Source organism: Vicugna pacos, chromosome 19, assembly GCF_048564905.1.
Source record: "Vicugna pacos chromosome 19, VicPac4, whole genome shotgun sequence".
NCBI lineage: Eukaryota > Metazoa > Chordata > Mammalia > Artiodactyla > Camelidae > Vicugna > Vicugna pacos.
The window spans coordinates 24,637,137-24,656,180 of record NC_133005.1 but is presented as its reverse complement, the minus strand read 5'-3'; the positions used below and the strand labels follow the sequence as shown (position 1 = coordinate 24,656,180).

The 19,044-nt window shown below is 48.5% G+C and overlaps 1 protein-coding gene across 1 annotated transcript; it reads left to right on the top strand.

Moving 5' to 3' along the window:
• The first annotated feature begins 2,349 nt into the window (after nt 1-2,349).
• SUN5 (Sad1 and UNC84 domain containing 5) lies at nt 2,350-16,485 on the top strand. Its single transcript, XM_072944030.1, has 13 exons — nt 2,350-2,553; nt 4,021-4,079; nt 4,298-4,372; nt 5,375-5,441; nt 6,321-6,382; nt 9,747-9,796; nt 11,095-11,129; nt 11,698-11,806; nt 13,131-13,209; nt 13,815-13,930; nt 14,477-14,644; nt 15,151-15,237; nt 16,310-16,485. The coding sequence occupies exons 1-13, from the start codon at nt 2,468-2,470 to the stop codon at nt 16,463-16,465; spliced, it is 1,149 nt and encodes a 382-aa protein (XP_072800131.1). The 5' UTR covers nt 2,350-2,467; the 3' UTR covers nt 16,466-16,485.
• The last annotated feature ends 2,559 nt before the right edge of the window (nt 16,486-19,044 follow it).

Genomic DNA, 19,044 nt, shown 5'->3' with positions numbered 1-19,044 from the left:
AGACATGGAGACCTAACCCAAAGGGTGACAGATGAGAGGGTGTGGAGGACCCAGTCCCTCTACTTAACCCTCAGTCTCTCTCCCAACGCACATCCCACTCACAAAGGACTGAGCCCAGCATCTCTTCCCACCTTGGCTAGTGGGGGCCCAGGGAACTGTGTGTGCCCCTGAAGGGGTGTGTATATGCGTGTGTGTCTGAGGGTTGTATGTTGCTTACGTGTGTGTGTGGTGTGTGCACAGTCATGCGTCCACATGTGCACTAGGTCATAATTACTGGCATCAGAGGAAAGTGTGTGTGTGTGTGTGTGTGTACATGAAATGGGCATGTTGCCCTCTTAGTTGATGGTGTTACAGGCCTGTTTACACAAACCTACATGAGTGCAGGTGTGGGGAGTTTGGTGGATAATATGTAAAAGTAGGCTTGGTATACTGAGTGTGTCTGTGGGTCTGTGTGTGAATGTGTGTGTGTATCATGGACTGTTTCCTGACATTAGGGGTGCGCAAATGTGTTTGTGTGTGTACATACACGTGTGCCCCGGAGATGATGGCAGAACCACAGGTAGACCCCCCCCATTCCTCTGCATGGCTCACCTGGGACACAAGCACAAGGAGCCTTGGGGCCTCCTCTCACTCCAGAGCCTTCTATGGCTCCCACTGATTCCATTCCAGCCCAAACCTCAGGTTCAGAGGCCAGGCCCACCTGGGCTGGGTCCCCACTAGTGCTGACAGGAACTGCAGACCCCACTGGGCCCTCCCCCAGAAGCCAGAGCTCACCTGGACCAGCCCTGCCTCCCAGCCAGTGCTCCCCTGCCCCATTCTATAGACATAAAGGAATGAGCAGAGTGAGCTGCACGCTCCTAACACCCTACACCTGGCCTCAGTTTAGCCACTGATGCACAAGACCAGCCCTCCTGGTCCTCACTGTAGCCGAGGCAAACAGCAGACTCAGCAGAGATGGCACAAATATTGACCAAAGCCACTCTCAGTGTTTTCTCTCGACATGAACACTTCCTCTTTCTCGACATTTCAAGCACCAGGGGACTTTGGGCAACAGCCGTAGACACAAAGGAGGGAGATTATCACCAGCGCCTCCTCCCTGCGATGATGGTAAACGCCATTAGTAGCACCTGCTACGAGCAGGCTGTTCTTCTGTCACTTTACCCTCTTCCCCAGGGATGGGAACTGGTTCTGCTCCCCTCTGTGATTAATAAATAGCAGTGCTTATTAAACACTTGTTGAATGAATAAATGAATGAATGAACCATTGAAAGACCCTTGTAACAATGACAGTGGCCACATTCCAGAGCTTCCCCTTCACCAAGTTTTCCTCGGAGCACTGTATTAGTTTCCTATCGCTGCCATAACCAACTATCACAAACTGAGTGACTTAAAACACAAATTTATTATGTTATGGTTTGGGATGTCTAAAGTCCAAAATGAGTTTCCCTGGGCTAAAATCAAGGTATTGGCAGGGCTTTATTTCTTTCTAGAGGCTCTAGAAGAAAATCCACTTCCTGGCCTTCATTCCTTGGCTCGCGGCCCCTTCCTCCACCTTCAAAACCAGCAAGTGAGGCTGAGTTCTCTTTATGCTACTGCTGCTCTCCTCTTCTGCCGCCCTCTTCCACTTACAAGGACTGCTGTCATTACACGGGACCCACCCAGATAATCGAGGATATTCTCCCATTTCAAGGTTAGCTGATGAGCAACTTTGATCTCACCTGCAAGCTTTAGTTCCCCTTTCCTATGTAACGTAACATATTTACAAATTCAGGTTTTGGTACCTCTTTGGGAAACAGTTCTGTTTACTGCAGGTACTTAGCCTGCAATTTGAGCAACTGCCACCAGGGGGCAAAAGTGAATTCATTTTAGCCTCATGATCCAAATAGGCTCTCCACAGACAGGGCTGATGGAAAAACCATAGCCAGGCATTCGCATTCTGTATACTTTTACTTTGCACCAGTAAAAAGTAGAACTTTATGAAGACAACAACATGTACACATTGTTTTGTGCTATGTAAAACGTCCGCCGGTGAGAAGCTCAGCATTAGAGTGCATTCGTGTACAGCCTAAGAAGGTGGCAAGTCTGGAAGCTCAGAGCAAGAAAGCAAGGGTCTGGAAGCAAGAAAAAGTGTGACCTGGATATTGGAGCCCCAGGTCTTGCCCCTGCCCAGCCCCTGGCACCCTGGCATGGCCATCCCTTTCTTGAGGCCTCAATTTCCCCATCTTAGAGGTGGAAAGTTGGTCAGAATGGACTCCTCTGAGGGGAAGTTCCAGGGCCAAGCTGGAGACTGGGCAGACCACCCCCACCTGCTCTGTGAGGTCACAGTGCCAACGGCAGCACTTGACCCAGGCAGATTCCACACAGCACCTTCCAGGGAACTCTAGGGGGAGGCGGCAGCGGCAGCTACTTCCTCCTCGCCAGCTCCCAGAGAGCCCCACCACTAACTCCCCGTCCTAGAGAAGGAAGCGATGCCACGGTCCTCAAGAAGCCCTGGGGACTCGTGTGACCCACCCCAAGATGTGGCCCACGTCCTCAGGGATGCCAGGCCCAGGAGGTGAGGACAGCAGCCCCTCCCTCTGCCCAGCCCTTCACAGTTTACAAAACTCTGCCCCTCTGCCTTTCTTGGAAGAGAGCAGGCATTAGCAGCTACACTCCCAGATGCAGCACCTGAGGTCAGAGAACTTTGGGAGTGGCTTTCCTAAAGTCTCCCAGCCAGGAAGTGGTGGAGCGGTCATCCTTTCAGCACGTGCTCTTTGAGCACCTGCTGTGTGCCAGGCGCTGGGCAGAGTGCCGGGGGGACGGCGTTGCACCAGCCGGACGTGCTCCCTGCCCCGCCAGAGCTCACGTGAAGGAGACAGACAGTAAACCAGGAAACACACATCTCTGCTGTCTGTATCTGTAGGAGGCCTCCGGTTGCAGGTGATGGAAATTCCCACTCAAAATGGTGCCTACCTCTGGGCCCCCCAGACAGGTGTACAGCCCAAGAGGGTGTACAAAGCAAGCCACTGGGGTGAGGGGAAAATTATTAGAACTTCAGTGAGTATTTTTTTTAGCTCATCCTCTTTTAATTTATATTCCTCAGGAATATGTAAAGTTTGTATGATTGAAAGGGTAAACTATGTTAGCACACTTGGAGAGATATATACATATATAACATACATTGGGGGTATAATCAAAAATGAGGTTTGAAGATCATTGCCTGAAGAAATAAAGGAAAAATGTACAACATAGGGAATATAGAAAACATTTTATAATAACTATAAATGAAGTATAACCTTTAAAAATTGTGACTCACTATATTGTATCTCCGTAACTTAGAAAATATCGTACGTCAACTACACTTCAGTTTTTTAAATTTTTTAAAGAAATGAAGAAAATTTATCTCACATACCAAAAAGATACCAAGATGTGGGTGGCTCCAGAGAATATTAATTCCGCAGATCTGCAATGCCACCCAAGACCCAGGTTCCTGCCACCTTTTTGCCCTTTTGACCTCCTCTCACAGTCACCAATGGCTGCCACCGATCCAGGGGTCACACAGAAGCTTGGTTGTGTAGGGAGGAAGGAGAGTGGGTGTTGTATCCTGCGGGTCTCAGCTTAGCAATGAGGAAACCTTTCCCCCAAGTCCCAGACCCCCACACCCAGCCCACAGGCCCCCTGCAGACTTCCTTGCCTTGAGCCCACTGCAAGGGGACTGAGAGTATTACAACAGCCTGAGACCAACCAAGACCATCTGAATCACACGAGGGAGTAGGGGACCAGGGTCCAAAATCAGCCTTTTTCCAACAAGAGGAAGGAGTGGTTCTTGGATGACAACTGCCTGTGACTGCCATGGCAAACTGAGTTTTTTTTCCTCTAAAAAGACCTGGACTAGGGGGTCAGCCAGACCTGGTCCATCCCTGATCCACAGACCTGTGGTCTTGAGCAAACTTCTCTGCAATTCACTTTCTCCATCTGGAACATGGGGACACCGTGCTCCTTGTAAACTGTACAATGCAATTGTGGATCTTGTCATTGGCAGGATCATCCAGCGAGGCCGGAACATCTGCAGGATGGCAGAGGAGCCCTTGCCAAACACAAGTGAGACGGGAGAGGAGAGGGGAGCCCTGGGGTCTTTGTGGGCAGTGAGGAGCTGAGGCTCAGAGACATCAAGTGGCCAATCCAGGGCCCAATCCACCCAGCAAGGGGCAGGGCAGGGGGCAGGGATGCTGGCACCAAGTCCTGGGTGCTCCCCCAGTGTCTGCAGGCACCATGTCCCAGAAGCTGGCAGCAACGTGACAGCCCTGTGCTCTCTGCAGGTGATGCCTTCCTGCTGCCTATCCGCATCAATGTCCCGGCTCCAGGCCTGATGCAGTGCATGCTGGGATGCATGTGTACGTACACACTGAAGAGCTGGCTTCCCAGCAGCGTGGGCCTGGGAAGAGGGCCCAGCCTCGGGCCAGGCTGACCTGGAGGCGGGGCGAAGGCCATTGCGGGGCTGCAGGGGCGGGAGAGAGCTGCAGGTGGCGCTCTGGAGGGCTTCTCATCAGAGGTGCCAGCGATGTCATTCCAGCGAGGATCTCCTTGGTGGTTGGAGAGAAGGAGTGGTAGGGCGTCTTGCTGTTTGGAGGAGGAGCTAACTGCCAGCCCTCCCTGCTCTGCCGGCAGCCTGGTTACTGGGCCAGGAGGCCACTGGGGGAGTCATGGCAATGATTTGAGACAAGTCACCCTCACTTCAAGGACATGGTTCTGACCACACCCTAAAGACTGGTCTTCTACTTCCATGTCCATCCACCCACCCTCCACTTATTTATCCATTCAGTCATCTATCCAACCATCTGTCCACCTAGCCATCTGTTGTAAGCCCATTTGTTCATCCACCCATCCATTCACTGAGTCAGTTCACACATACCTTTGTTAATACTCACACCCGCCCAGTCATCCACCCATCCAGCCTTCTGTCCCTCCTCTCACTCTCCCTTCCTGTCATCCATCTTCCAGTTCATGCATCTTCCAAGCCATTCTCTCATCCATTCTTCCATCCACCCACATGTCCTTCAACCTACTCTCCATCCCGTACCCTTTCTGTTTGCCTAGCTCCACACTGGGCAATGTTGGGGAGCCAGGGATGTCCTGGACAAGGATTCTTTCACGAGATGCTCTCAGTACATGCTCCCAAGTCACTTTTATGTATTTATTGACTGCCAGTTGCAAGCAGTGCTTACTATCGGTCCAGTACTCACTCCAATCTGGTACTTACCCAGAAGCAGAGCCAGGGACTGTCCTGGGCTCAATCAGCAAATTGAGAGGGTCTCCCAGCAACAGGGTCCCATCCCCTGTGAGCTGCTGCAGGATAAGAAGGAGGATGCAGCTCCTCCCTGCTGTCTCCTCCACAGCCTGGATCACCTGCCTGGCCTGCTTCCTGAGGACTCAGGCCCACCAGGTTCTGTTTGGCACGTGCAGGTGAGCAGGGGCAGGGGAGGGGAGGGTTATGGGGACTGGGACCGTGCAGCTGGTGACCATGGCAGCCCCATCACTGATCGGGACCTCCCCTTGATCACCAAACCAAATAAGCTATCCCAAACTTGGCTTTTATCAAATCCCCTCACCCTAGAACCCACTGTGGCTCTCTGTCACCCCAGCACCTCAGCGTGTGGCCCTCTGAAATATTGCCCCACCCTTACTTTCCAAGCTCCCCTTATCCTGCTTTCTGCTGTGGACCCTTTGGGCCAGCAAAGGGTCCACACTCCCTGGACCCACTATTTCTATTCCCACCTCCGTGCCTTTGCACACGCTGTTCTTTCTGACGGGAATGCCTGCCCTGTTCCTTCCTTTCCCAATTCTTCCACGTGAAAATGCGTCTGTAGTTCTTTCCTTTCCTTTCTAAACATTTCCTTAACGTCTACCCTGGGCCCAGCCTTGGCCTCCACCATACCTGAGCTCCCCATCAGATAGCAAAGGCAGACTCCAAAAACAGTGCCCAGCTGGGAGTGTTGGCTCTGGAGGTTGGAGGCAGAGGGGACATTTGAACTGAACCCTGATGGATGCATTAACCAGGAGAGAAGAGAAGGGACAACCAGTAAGTACATAGATGGAGAGAGGAACTCAGGAGGACGTGGGTGTGAGTGGATCTCTGATGGCCCCAAATACTGGGGAAAGAGTTTTCTTTCTTCTGAGATGCTGTGGAGCCACTGAACACGGCCAGCATCTTGGAGAGAGCATCACTGCCCAGATTGGGACCTACCCCCTAGAGTGGGAAAGGGGCAAGGAAAGGCCAGGCTGAGACTCACCAGCCTGTGCAAAGCCCTGCCTCACCCTGACCACTGCGTCTCTGTTTTCCAGATGCAAGCTGCTCTTCCAGAAGCTCATGGAGAAGACAGGCGTTCTGATCCTCTGCGCTTTTGGTGCGTGGCCAGGGCCCTGCCCCAGGCCAGGGGGGTTCTCCCTGGGCTCTTGCCCATCATGGGGAGGGCAGAGTGAAGGCTCTGGCACTGATTGTGTGACACTGTGAGACGCTGCCCCTCTGTGAGCCTCAGTGTCCTCATCAATGTCCTTCAGTGTCTATCAATGTCCTCAGTGTCCCCACTGTCTTCTAATAAGTGTTGCTGTGAGGACTAAACAAAGATGTCCAAGAAAAATTTTTGAAAGCTAAGAAAAACTTTGAAAATGGTAAAGCTCTCTCCAAACCATGTTACGCCAATCATTACATTCCCCCTCTCTCTGGGTTTCTGTGGCTTCCTTTCAGCTGCCACCACCACCTCCCATGTCACAGCTTTGCTTTCTCCAACAAGGCAATCTCCCCCCTCGGCTCCAGTAGACCAGGGTGTGTGTAGGGCGGGGTGTGGGGGGGCGCTTTCCTAGGAAATCAGAAATTTCTGGGTAATATAACCTAACAACTAAGATTTTTTAAAATAACAGCTTTACCGAGATGTAATTCACATACCATGAAGCACAATTTTAAGGTGTGTAATTCAGTGGGTTTCTGTATATTCACAAAGTAGTTCATCCATCACCACGATCACATTCCAGTATTTTCATGGCCCCAAAATAAACTCCCCAGTCCCTGGGGAAGCAGTCATTCCCCAGGCCACCTTCCCCTAGACCTAGGCAACCATTAATCTATTTTCTGGCTCTATAGATTTGCCTATTCTGGACATTTCATATAAATAGAATCATATAATATGTTGTCCCTGTGGCTTCTTTCATTTATCATAATGTTTTCAAAGCTCATCCATGTTGTTGTAAGTATAACCATTTCATTCCTTTCTATAGCTGAAAAATCCATTGTACAGATGTGCTACATTTTGTTTATCCGTCCATCAGTCAGTAGATATCGGGATTGTTCCTGCTTCCTGGCTGTTATCAATAATGCTGCTATGAACATTCCTATAAAATTTTCGCATGGACACACGTTTTCAGTTCTCTCAGATATACACCTTGGTGTAGAATTGCGGGGTCATGTGGTAACTCTGTGTTCAACCATCTGAGGAATCGCCAAACCTTGTTACCAAGGGCTGAACCATTTTACGTTCCCACCAGCAATGGGTGAGGGTTCTCACTGTTAATGTCTGCCTCTTATTTTAGCCAGCCTAGAGGGTGTGCAGCGGTATCTCACTGTGGTTTTATTTCATTTCCCTAATGATGTTAAGCATCTTTTCCTGTGCTTATTGGTCACTGGCGTATCTTTTTTGGAGAAAGGTCTATTCAGATCTTTGCCCATTTTTATATTTTATATTGGGTTTTTGTGTTGTTGTTAATGAGTTATTAGAGTTCCTAATGTAGTCTGGATACAAGTCCCTTATCAGATATATGATTTGCAAATATTTTCTCTTATTTTGTGGGTTGTCTTTCTTGATGGGTTGTCTTTCTTGTCCTTTGCAGCACAAAATTTTAAAATTTTAACTAAGTCCAAGCTATCTATGTTTTCTTTTGTGCTCTTGGTGTCATTGCCTAACCCAAAGCCATGAGGATTTACTCCTGTGTTTTCTCTTAAAATTTTTATAGTTTTAGCCCTTACATTTAGATATGTGGTCCATTTTTCAGTTAATTTTTGTATATGGTGGGAGGTAAGTGTCCAACCTTATTCTTTTGAATGTAGATATACAGTTGCTCAAGCACCATTTATTGAAAAGAGCATTCTTTCCCCCACTGAATTGTCTGGCACCCTTATTGAAACTCAATTGACCATAAATATGAGGGTTCATGTCTGGATTAATTCTCAGTTCTGTTCCGTTGATCTATATGTCTGTTTGCTAATCCTACCCTGGACTGAGTGCTAAAGCTTTATAGTAAGTTTTGAACTGTAGAAGTGTGAGTCCTCCAAATTTGTTCTTTTTAAGATTGTTTTGGCTGTTATGGATTCCTTACGTCTCCATATGAACTTTAGGATCAGCTTTCCCATTTCTGCAGAAGAGGCCATTGGGATTCTGATAGGGATTGCATGGACCATAGATGAATTTGGGGAGTAGTGTCACCTTAAGAATATTAAGTCTTCCAATCCATGAACATTGGGCTGTCTTTCCATGATTGATTGATATCTCTACATCTTCTTTTATTTCTTCTAATGAGGTTTTATAGTTTTCAGAATGCAAGTTTTATGCTTCTTTTGTTAAATTTACTCCTAAATATTTCATTCTTTGAGATGCTATTATAAATGGAATTGTTTTCTTAATTTCATTTTCAGATTGTTCACTGCTAGTGTTTAGAAATACAGTCATCCCTCAATATCTGCAGGGGGATTGGTTCCAGGAGCCCCTGTATGTACCAAAATCTGGAGATACTCAAGTCTCTTATATTAAATCACACAGTACAATGGATAGAGTCAGCCTTCCTTACCTGCAGGTTTTGCATGCACGGATTCCACCAACCGCGGATGGAAATTTTGATCAGCAGTTGATTGACTCTGTGGATGTGAAACACCTCAATATGGAGGGCAGACTGTATATTTATTGAAAAAAAATACAAGTGCAGATAAGTGGACTCCCACAGTTCAAACCCTTGTTGTCAGAGGTCAACTGCACAGTTGATTTTTGTGTACTGACCTTGTATCCTGCAACCTTGCTGAACTCATCGATTACTTCTGACATGGGGCAAGACACCCCAGTGTTGGATACTTTAGAATTTCCACAGGCAAGATCAGGTCATTTGCCTTTTATTTCTTTTTCTTGACTAACTTACCTGGTTAGAATCTCCAGAATACTGTTAAATAGAGATGGCAAGAGCAGACATCCTGGTCTTGTTCCTGGTCTTAGGAAGAACGCATCCAACCTTTCACCGTTAAGTATGACGTTAGCTGTGGGTTTTTCATAAATGGCCTTTATCAGATTGAGGAAGTTTCATTCTGTTCCTGGTTTGTTGAGGGTTTTATCATGAACAACAAATAGGGTTTAAAGGCTTTTAATAATGGCTTGAATGATGGGGTTTCAGGCAGCATGGAGATCATAAAATGCAGGAGACACTACGCCCTTTTTTCTTTTCATCAGTTATCCACAGCAGGCCTGAGACAAGGAAGGAAGAGGAAACATGGATTATTTGATTTACATGAGACACTTTGCATATATGATGTCATTCAATCATGAAGTAGATATTAGCATTATTTCCATTTTGCAGAGAAAGAAACTGAGGTATAGAGAGATTAAGTAAATTCTCCCAACACTGCGCAAGACTAGTATATGGCAAGGCTGGGATTTGAATCTAGGTGCCTTAACTCCAGGGCCTAAGCTCAATCGTTCACTGAAATGGTTCATTCTCATTCCCCTGGCCCCACAGGGTTCTGGATATGTTCTATGCACTTACCGTCCAAAATGGAAGTCTGGCAGGTGAGTGTATATGCTCTTTTCAGGCCCAACCAGTCAATGTCAACTTCATAAGCTCCTTTCACTCTTACCACATCTGAACCCTACTCAGTTTCTGACTCATTTCAGCTCCAAATCTCTGCCTTTGCCATGCCACCCACCTCGAACCCATCTCTCCCGCCAAAATGTGACTTTCAAGGACCAGATGCATAGTCCCTCCTCTAGTATGCCTCTCCTGCCACTCAATCCCAGAGGTGACCCATCTCTCCCTTATCAAGGCCCCACCTAAAGTGGGATAGTGAGGCCAGAGAAGACATTCCTCTTTCTACTCAAGGCAGTTTATTCTTCTGCTCAAATGAGATGAGACCATTTTCTTTGTGTTCCTGGGGAGGAAGGAGGAGGAAATCAGTGGCCAGACCTCCCTGTCTGAGGACAGCAAAGAGTCTCAAAAGGCCTAGAGAGAAAGGATCTGATGTGCCTGTCCCTCCCTCTCCTCTTATGAACTCTACTATATGCTTCAAGATCCAGCTAAAATATCACCTCCTCCAGAAACACCCAAGCAGAGGTATCCAAACCTCCCTCTCTCTTTCCACAATTTTCTGTAATTATTATTGCAATCTTTTATAATCATAACTTATTTCCCCAACTGTATTGGAAGTCCTTAAAGGCAGAGCCAGATCTGATTCATTCCAGTAATGTCCACTTCAAGGCCAAGCACAAGGTTGCCATGATCAATATTGGTCATCTAGATGTCCAGATGAGAGTGTGAATGGAGGGAGTAGATGTAGGGATGGGGGGAAATGGATGGGAGATAGATGGATCGATGAATGAAAGAGCCTATGGATAAGAGTGAGGATGGGAAGTCGAAGGGGATATACCTAAGTAAATGGATGGGTGGATGGATGGATGGATGGATGAATGGATAGTTGAATAGAATGGTGGATAGATGGGAGGGTAGATGGATGCATGCATGCATAGATTGATGAGAGGGTCAGAGGAGAAGATAAGGTAGATGGATAGGAGGGGAGATGGATGAGGAAGATTGGATAAATGGAGGAGCAGATGGATGGGAAAGGGTGGATGGATGGGATGGTAGATGGGTGGGAGGGTCTGTGAATGTGGATGAGAATGGATGAATAAAAAGGAGCCTAAATTGGATTTTGAATGGATGGTAGGTGAGTGGGTGGGTGGATGGAAGAATACATAGGAAAGTGGATGAAAGGATGGATTTATAGTTGTGGGAGGATGGATGGAAGAAGCTCTATTGGGCCCAGATTTGGCCGTCTGAAGGAGATTCCTTGCTTTCCTCAACACCCTACCAGGATGACAGCATAAGGAGTCCACTGCAAAGCTTGAGGTAAGAAGAATCTGCTCAGTAGTCCTATTATCACCTAAAAACCAGAGCTATAGCAAGGACCGGGGATGTACTGGCTAAGAATATGGACTCTGCAGTCAGACCAAACTGGATTTAAATACCAGTTCCCATATTCCTTCCTGACTGAACTTAAGCAAGTCAGTTCACCTCTCTGGGGCTTTGACCCCTCTGTTAGGAGATGAAACATACCACCCGCTTTGTTCTAGGTAATTATGGGTATTACAGAAGATGTAAACTCTCTTAAATAGTTCTGGACCATAGTGAGTGCTCAGCCAATGGTAGCCGAAAAGAAATTTTAACCAACAAGACACTACCTGATGGTAGCATCCTTAACTGCATATAAAATACTGGAATATTTGGAAGGAATGAGCTGGGTTTAAGGATATTCCAAGCATATGTAATGTTTTGTAGATAAGTACCTTCTGGGTAGGTCCAGAAGAGTGGAAAAATGTGAAGCTAGTTCTTTGTGGGCTGACTGGCAAAGGTAGAAGCTGAGGTTGATAGTAACAGCATCACAAATCAGTCTATGTTCTCACTCCTTCTTTGCAAGGATGTACCAAGAGAAGGTACGACATCACACTGGGGAAATCCAGGACCTCCGAGGTAACATGAATCAGCTCATTGCCAAGCTCCAGGAGATGGAAGCCATGTCAGATGAGGTGAGATGCTGGCCATTCTGCCCCCAAACACCTACCTTCTCTCTTTGTTTGATGCTCTGATCCTCATATCCCAAGTTTTGGTGGCACACATCCCCCAGTAATTTCCTGGGAAAGAGTCAAATAGGAGGTATATTAATTTTTTTAACTTGCATGTTTGAAAATGTCTTTATTCTACTGTTGCACTTGACTGATAGTTTGGCTGGGTATAGAATTCCAGATGGGAAGTAGTTTCCTCTGAGAATTTTGAAAAAGGTCCACTGTTGTGCTCTGTTTTATACTGTTGCTATAGAGAAGTCTAATGGCACTCATTATCAGTCCTTTGAGTGTGGTCCGTTTTTATCCCTTGGAATTTGTAGGATATTTTTTTGTCCCTGGTGTTCTGTACTTAACCTGCTTGGGGGATTGCTGACCCCATTGGCAGCCTTTTCTGCCAGGGGCAAGCTTGGATTCTCAGCCTCTAATTGCACCTCATTCATGCTAAGCATGTGCTCTACCGCTTGAGCTATACCCTCCCCTCTGACTCACTTCTTTTAGGGCAGCAGTTCTCAAAGTGTGGCCCCCATTCCAGCAGTGTCAGCATTACCCAGAAAGAAAGTCCTTGCGGCTGCCTCTTACCAGCTGTGTGACCGTGTATGAGTTACCCTCTTGTGTCTCAGTATTCTCCTTATTAAAATGGGGGTGATGGCAGTGTAACCTCCCAGGGCTGCTGGGAGGGGGTAAGTGTGAACATATGTGGAGCCCTGGCCTCTAGTAGTGGCTTTGTATGTCTCAGCTCTCACCTTCACAAAAGTGGGAGGTGGACCTAGGTATCATCCCATCTTACAGACAAGAAAATCAAAGCAGGGAGGGTAGAGCTCAGTGGTAGAGCACATGCTTAGCATGCATGAGGTCATGGGTTTGATCCCCTGTACCTCTATTAAAGAAAAAATAATAATAATAAATAAATAAACCTAATTACCTCCCCCCACAAAAAATTGTTCAAAGAAAGAAAAGAAAAATTAAAATTAAAGAAAGGAAATAGAGAATCAGGGGGTAGGGGGTAGTAACTAGACCAAGGGCACACAGCAGAAAAGGTCTGTCTGACTCCAGGCCCCCTGCCCTTAACTTCACTGAGACTCCTGTCTCATGTGTGACACCCATCGCAGCAGGTGTGAAGGCATTGAGTAAACCCAGTAGGTGGGGTGGGGGCAGCCCTGCGTGTGGACCAGCCTCGGCCTCCATAGGCAGGGGAAGCAGGTAAAGACAAGTGAGGTCCTGCAGCCATGTCACCTGGCATGAACACACGTGTGGACTAGTGCACAGCTTGTGTCTTCTGCCTTCACAGCAAAAAATGGCCCAGAAAATCATGAAGATGATACAAGGGGATTACATCGAAAAGCCGGACTTCGCCCTGAAGTCGATAGGTGAGTGACTTCCCCACTCCCCCACTGGTCGGCCACCTCCAGTGTCCCCAGAAGTGCTTCAGAGGGTGGATTTCAGTCCTGGTCCAGCGCACACTCTGCTGCTGGGAAGTTGGTCCTCAGGGCGAACCTCTGCCGCCCGGCTGGTGTTCTCGCCACAGTTGCCTGTTTTCTCTCAGGGTGGCTGAGGTGGGAGGAGAGGCCCGGAGCAGGAGAACCAGGGTCAGAGGCAGAGAAACGGGGCATCAGTCTAATCTCTCGGGGCCGAGTTTCTTCCTCTGTGAAATGGGCATACTAGTGGCCATAGTAGTAATAACTAGGTTATAATAACTAGGCTGACATAAGTGACTACTTTGCACCAGGCAAGGCCAGACAAAGTTTGGTGTAGTAACTCATTTCAGCCTCGCAACCACCCTGTGAAGTGGAGGCTATCTTACTGCTACTATCGTTACTATTAGTACTCCCATTTCCCAGAGGAGAACACCAAGGTCCAGAGAGGACCAGTGACTCTTCCAAAGTCCTCCCCTGTCACATAGGGAGACTCCCCTCCACCAGGCAGAAGCCAGGGCTGCTCAGCTGAGACCCGCCGCCCACCACCTCCCATACAGGGGCCTCCATTGACTTTGAGCAAACGTCCGCCACATACAACCACGACAAGGCTCGCTCCTACTGGAACTGGATCCGGCTGTGGAACTATGCCCAGCCCCCGGACGTGATCCTCGAGGCAGGAGGAGTGGCGGGGGCAAAAGCAGAGTGGCAGGGGTGTGGCCAGGGATCTGGGGGCAGGAGCTGAAAGCAAGGCCTGGGGTGAGAGTGAAGGGGGTGGGGGCCTGGGGCAGAGACAGAGAAAGGGGGCAGTTGATGGGGGTGGGGTGGCTGGGGAGAAGTCGGGGACAAGGGCAAGAGGCGAGAACAGACAGCAGGGACCACTGGGGGCTGGGCAGGAGTAGGGGACGGGGGCAGGAAGAGCCCACCTGCTTCAGTGCTGGAAAGGGCCCCTCACTTAGCCCTCAACTCTTGAGGGTCAGGGAACCCTCAGGCCCCAAGAAGGCCCCTGCCCTTGCCGTGCTGTGCTAAGGGGAAGGCTCATCCTTGCTGCCTCCAGTCAGAGAAGCTTCCTGGAGTTGGTGGTACTCGAGCCAAGCTTCATAGACAGAAAGGATCTGGCTCATCCAGAAGGACCGAGATGATCCAGGGAGCCAAGGTGGGATGAGGAATCTGTTCTCACCTACCCACCCAGCCTAGACCTCACTGCATCTGCCCCTTCCAGCCCAACGTGACACCTGGCAACTGCTGGGCCTTCTCGGGTGACCGCGGCCAGGTGACCATCCGACTGGCCCAGAAGGTCTACTTGTCCAACCTGACCCTGCAGCACATCCCCAAGACCATCTCGCTGTCAGGAAGCCTGGACACTGCCCCCAAAGACTTTGTCATCTATGTGAGCATGCTCCAGCAGGGAAGGGTGCTTCATGGAGGGGACAGCTCAGATGGTGTGTGCCAGGCACTGTGATAAACTGTCACACAACGCATGTAGCCTAGAGGGTCTGGAGATTAAGGCTGGGAATGACCAGGGTTGGGTTAGATGGCAGCCTTCCAGGACACGGGATAAACAGTATTCTGTTTCAACCCAAGGTTTTCAGAGCCTGTGTAGTCTTCAGAGACCACTGAGCTCTCATGTTACTGATAAGGAAACTGAGGTCTAGAGAAAGGACAGTGAAACACCAAGCCTTACAAGTCAGTAGCAGTTAGAAGTGGACCCTCAACCTTCTGACTCCCAGTCCACTGCTCTTCCCTCCCCTTTACTCTGTGCTGCAATGGAACAGTGCCCAAACAGGTAGTGAGCTTCCCATCCTGAGAGGTGTGCAAGCCTCGGCTGGAGAGGGGCGGCACCCTCTGGAGGTCCTGCCTGAACCTGACACTTTCTCCTTGGTTCTGGTTCTCCAGGGCATGGAAGTCTCCTCCAGGGAGGAGGTGTTCCTGGGGGCATTTCAGTTTCAGCCAGAAAACATCATTCAGATGTTCCAGCTCCAGGTACGTGAGCAAGCTGCCTGTGTTGAGCACCTACTATGTGCAGGGCTTTACCCAGAGGGCCCCACCTCATCCCCTAGCAGCCTGAGAAGGTGCACAGGTGTCACTAACGCCCTTGACGGATGAGGAAACAAGAGTCTCAGAGTGATGGAGCCCAGGCTCAGGGCTGAGAGTGAGACCCTGAAGAGACCCACCCCATCCCTGGCTGTCCTATTTCCCTGACCCACCCAGGAGCCCCAACCCCTACTCCACTACAGGCCCTCCCAGGGACAGCAGGTGTTGAGCAGTTGGGGCCCATCAGGCCAGGGTCACTGTCTCCACACTGAGAGGCCACATAATCAGCACCTGGTCCAACCACAGGCTGGGAAACTGAGGCCTGGAGAGGACGGAGTTGGGGACAGAAGCAGGATGAGAGGGGGATTGATGGAATGGCCCCGAGCCTCAGTGGAGTATCTAGGTTTGGGAATCAGGATGACACGGGCCCAAATCCTGACCCAGCTACAAATTCTGCATGATCTCAGGCCACGCCCTTCCTCTCTGGGCCTCAGTTTCCCCTGGTGTAATTTCCTGGGAGGTTGAGACCATCCAGTGAGATCTCACAGGCCAAGGACCCCTTTTCACTGGCCTCCATCCCCTCTTAAGGGGGAAAAGGGGAGGGGGCCATGCTGCTGGCATCACTGTGTGTCCGGTGCGCATAAGCTATCACAGCCCCAAGGTCTCTAGTTGTGCTCACGGCAACTCTGGGAAGCAGTATCACCCCTCCCATCTTACAGAGGGGGAAGTGCAGCCCAGAGAAGGCAGTGGTTTGCCCAGAGTCCCAGAGCACCTGTGTGCCAGAGCCCAAAGGCTGGGACACGTTCCCAATCACAGTCTGTCTGTCGTTCTGGCCTCAGCCCGTTCCATCCCAGTCCCTGAGCATCGGCTTGCTGTGTGGACAGTCCATCCCTCTCTGAGCCTCAGTTTCCCCACCTGAGGAAACAGAGGGTTCTCTACTCCCTGACTCCCAAACACTCCTCTGGACAGGCCTGGAGGGGGGCGATGTGTGAGCTGCCTCATGTCAGTAACTCTTTTCCAGAACCAGCCTCCCAGGACTTTTGGGGAAGTCAAGGTGAAGATATCGAGCAACTGGGGGAACCCACGCTTCACCTGCCTGTACCGAGTGCGTGTGCACGGCTCTGTGACTCCACCCAGAGAGCAGCCTAACCAGAGTCCTCATCCCGAAAGAGATTAAAGTTTATTCTTCATGCCCCAGCCCAAGTCTGAGTGTCTTTTGACCCCCAAAAGGAAGGGTGGGCTAGGGTTTGCCTCCTGAGGCCCAGTTAGCAACGATCTGTCCTGTTCTGGGTAACAGGAACCCTTACAACAGCCCCATAAGGCCCCATTTCACAGATGGGGACAGTGAAGTCTCCAAGCAAAAAAGTTTCTTGCCAGAAGTCACAGCCAGCAAAGGGCAGCACCAGGATTCAAACCAAGGCACTCTGACACCCATATGTGAGTCATCTTCCCCTGCTTCAAGTCAAGCTCTGTCCCTGACCCAAGTGTGACCTTGGGCAAGACCCAGCCCTCTCAGTCTCCCTGTCTGTACAATGGGAACAGGATTATGGCCACTGTATCAGATAAGGTGGGAGATGAAGAAGTCTGACCCCTGACCACTGCAATGTTTCAACATCACACAGACAATTTACTGTGTGACATTAGACAAGACATACACCCTGTCTGGACTCTATTTTTCCAGGTGTAAATATTTCCAGTCCATTGTGTGCATCAAAAGACAGTATCAACAAAGTAAAAAGGCAACCCACAGAATGAGAGAGAATATTTTCAAATCACGTATCTGATAAGAGATTAATATTCAGAATACATAGAGAACTAAAATGCAACAACAAAAACCAAACAACCCAATTCAAAACTGGGCAAAGGGTCTGAACAGCCATTTCTCCAAAGAAGATACACAAATGGCAAAAAAAGCATGTGAAAACTTGCTCAACATCACTGATCATTAGGGAAATGCACATCTAAACTACAATGAGACACCACTTCACATCCATTAGAATGGCTATTATCAAAAAAAAACCAAAAAACAAACCCAAACGGAAAATAGTAACTGTGGATGAAGATGTGGAGAAATTGGACTCCTCGTGCACTGTTATTGGGAATTTATGTACAGCCACTGTAGAAAACATTATGGCAATTCATCAAAAAATTAAAAATAGAATTACCATATGACTCAGCAATCCCACTTCTGGGTATATATCCAAAAGAACTGAAAAGCAGGGTCTCAAAGAGGTATTTATACACCCGCGTTCATAGTAGCATTATTCACAACAGCTGGAAGCAACTCAAGTGTTCATCAACAGATGAAAGGATAAACAAAATGTGGTCTATACATATAATGGAATATTATCCAGTTTTAAAAAGGAAGAGAATTCCACAATATGCTACAACATGGGGGAACCTTGAGGACATTATGCTGAAGGAAATAAGCCAATCACAAAAAGACAAATACAGTATGATTCCACGTGCGTGAGATACGTGGAGTAGTCAAGTTCATAGAGATGGAAGTATAATGGCTGCCAGGGCTGGGGGAGGAGAGGGTGGGGGGGTTGGTGTTTAATGGGTACAGAGTTTCAGTTTTACAAAATGGAATGAACTATGGAAATGGATGGTGATGATGGTTACACAGTATCGTGACTACATTTAAAACCACTGGGCTGTACGCTTGAAAAAGGTTAAGACGGTTAAGTTTTATGTTAAATATATTTTACCACAATTTTTAAAATTGGAAAAAAAATTATAAAGTATCTTAAATCTTGTACAGGAGAAAATCTGGGATACTTTGGAAACGTAGGAAAATCCTATAAATTCTGATAGCACATTCCATGTCATCATTGCGTACTATTAGAAATGCAGACATAAATTTTCTGTTCCCTAAATTAGTCACTCATGTTATGTGCATAAGCTTTGTCATAGCCTAGTCCCACCTGTTTTAGTATTTACTTAGGAGCTTATAGAAATGCTGAAACCAGTATCTACTGTGAGTATGTACCATGGTTCCGCCCACGGAGCTCTCAGCACAGAGCAAGGTACCCAGTAGGTGCTGGGTAAATGATGGGTAAACGATCACCAATCACCGAGGTAAATGATCAGGGCCAACCTCCAACCCCAGGAGATGCTGCCCCGAAGCAGGGCCCTCCAGGCAGGCAGGGTGGCTGAGCTCGAAAGCCCATAGGGATGGAGCCTGCAAGGGAAAGACTTCATACAGGCAGGGGCAGGCCGGTGGAGAGGCTGACAAGGGTTCAGCTGGGATTACGAGGGTGGATAAATCAGAAATACACTTGTCTCCTGGGAGAACAGCCTGGACAGGCCCCTGTCCTGCTGCAGAAACTGCCCCTCTGGCCACCCGCCAGGCTCCTCACCAGTCCCCGGGGACCCTCCAGCACCCGGCTCCAGGACCTGACCTCTGATGGTCTCAATGGTGGGGTGGGCTTCAAGGGTCACCTCTCCCAACCCCTCCCAGCAATCTGTGGACATGGGAGCCAAACGTATCCAAGCCAGCATTATTTCCATAGTTTTTATGAGAACCATTCTTGTTATTAACAAGAATGTTATTAACACAGCATACTAAGGTTTGGTGAAAAGTAAACCCACAGACACCTCGCTTCCCCCCCCAAATGCCTCTTCCAGTCTCTCTCCTCCAGCTGCTCTACATCTTTTCTTCTAGTCATTTGTCTTTCAACTTTGTTTAAAGTGTCTTTCGTTCAACAGATTTTTTTTTGAAAATTTTACATGCATAGTTAAATCAGTCTTTTC

Excerpts from the sequence above, each read along its gene's own strand:
- SUN5 (XM_072944030.1), top strand. The coding sequence starts at position 2,468 with ATGCCACGGTCCTCAAGAAGCCCTGGGGACTCGTGTGACCCACCCCAA. Across the intron at positions 2,554-4,020 it reads AGGGATGCCAGGCCCAGGAG|GATCATCCAGCGAGGCCGGA; the intron begins GTGAGGACAGCA and ends TGTCATTGGCAG. Across the intron at positions 13,931-14,476 it reads CCCCGGACGTGATCCTCGAG|CCCAACGTGACACCTGGCAA; the intron begins GCAGGAGGAGTG and ends TGCCCCTTCCAG.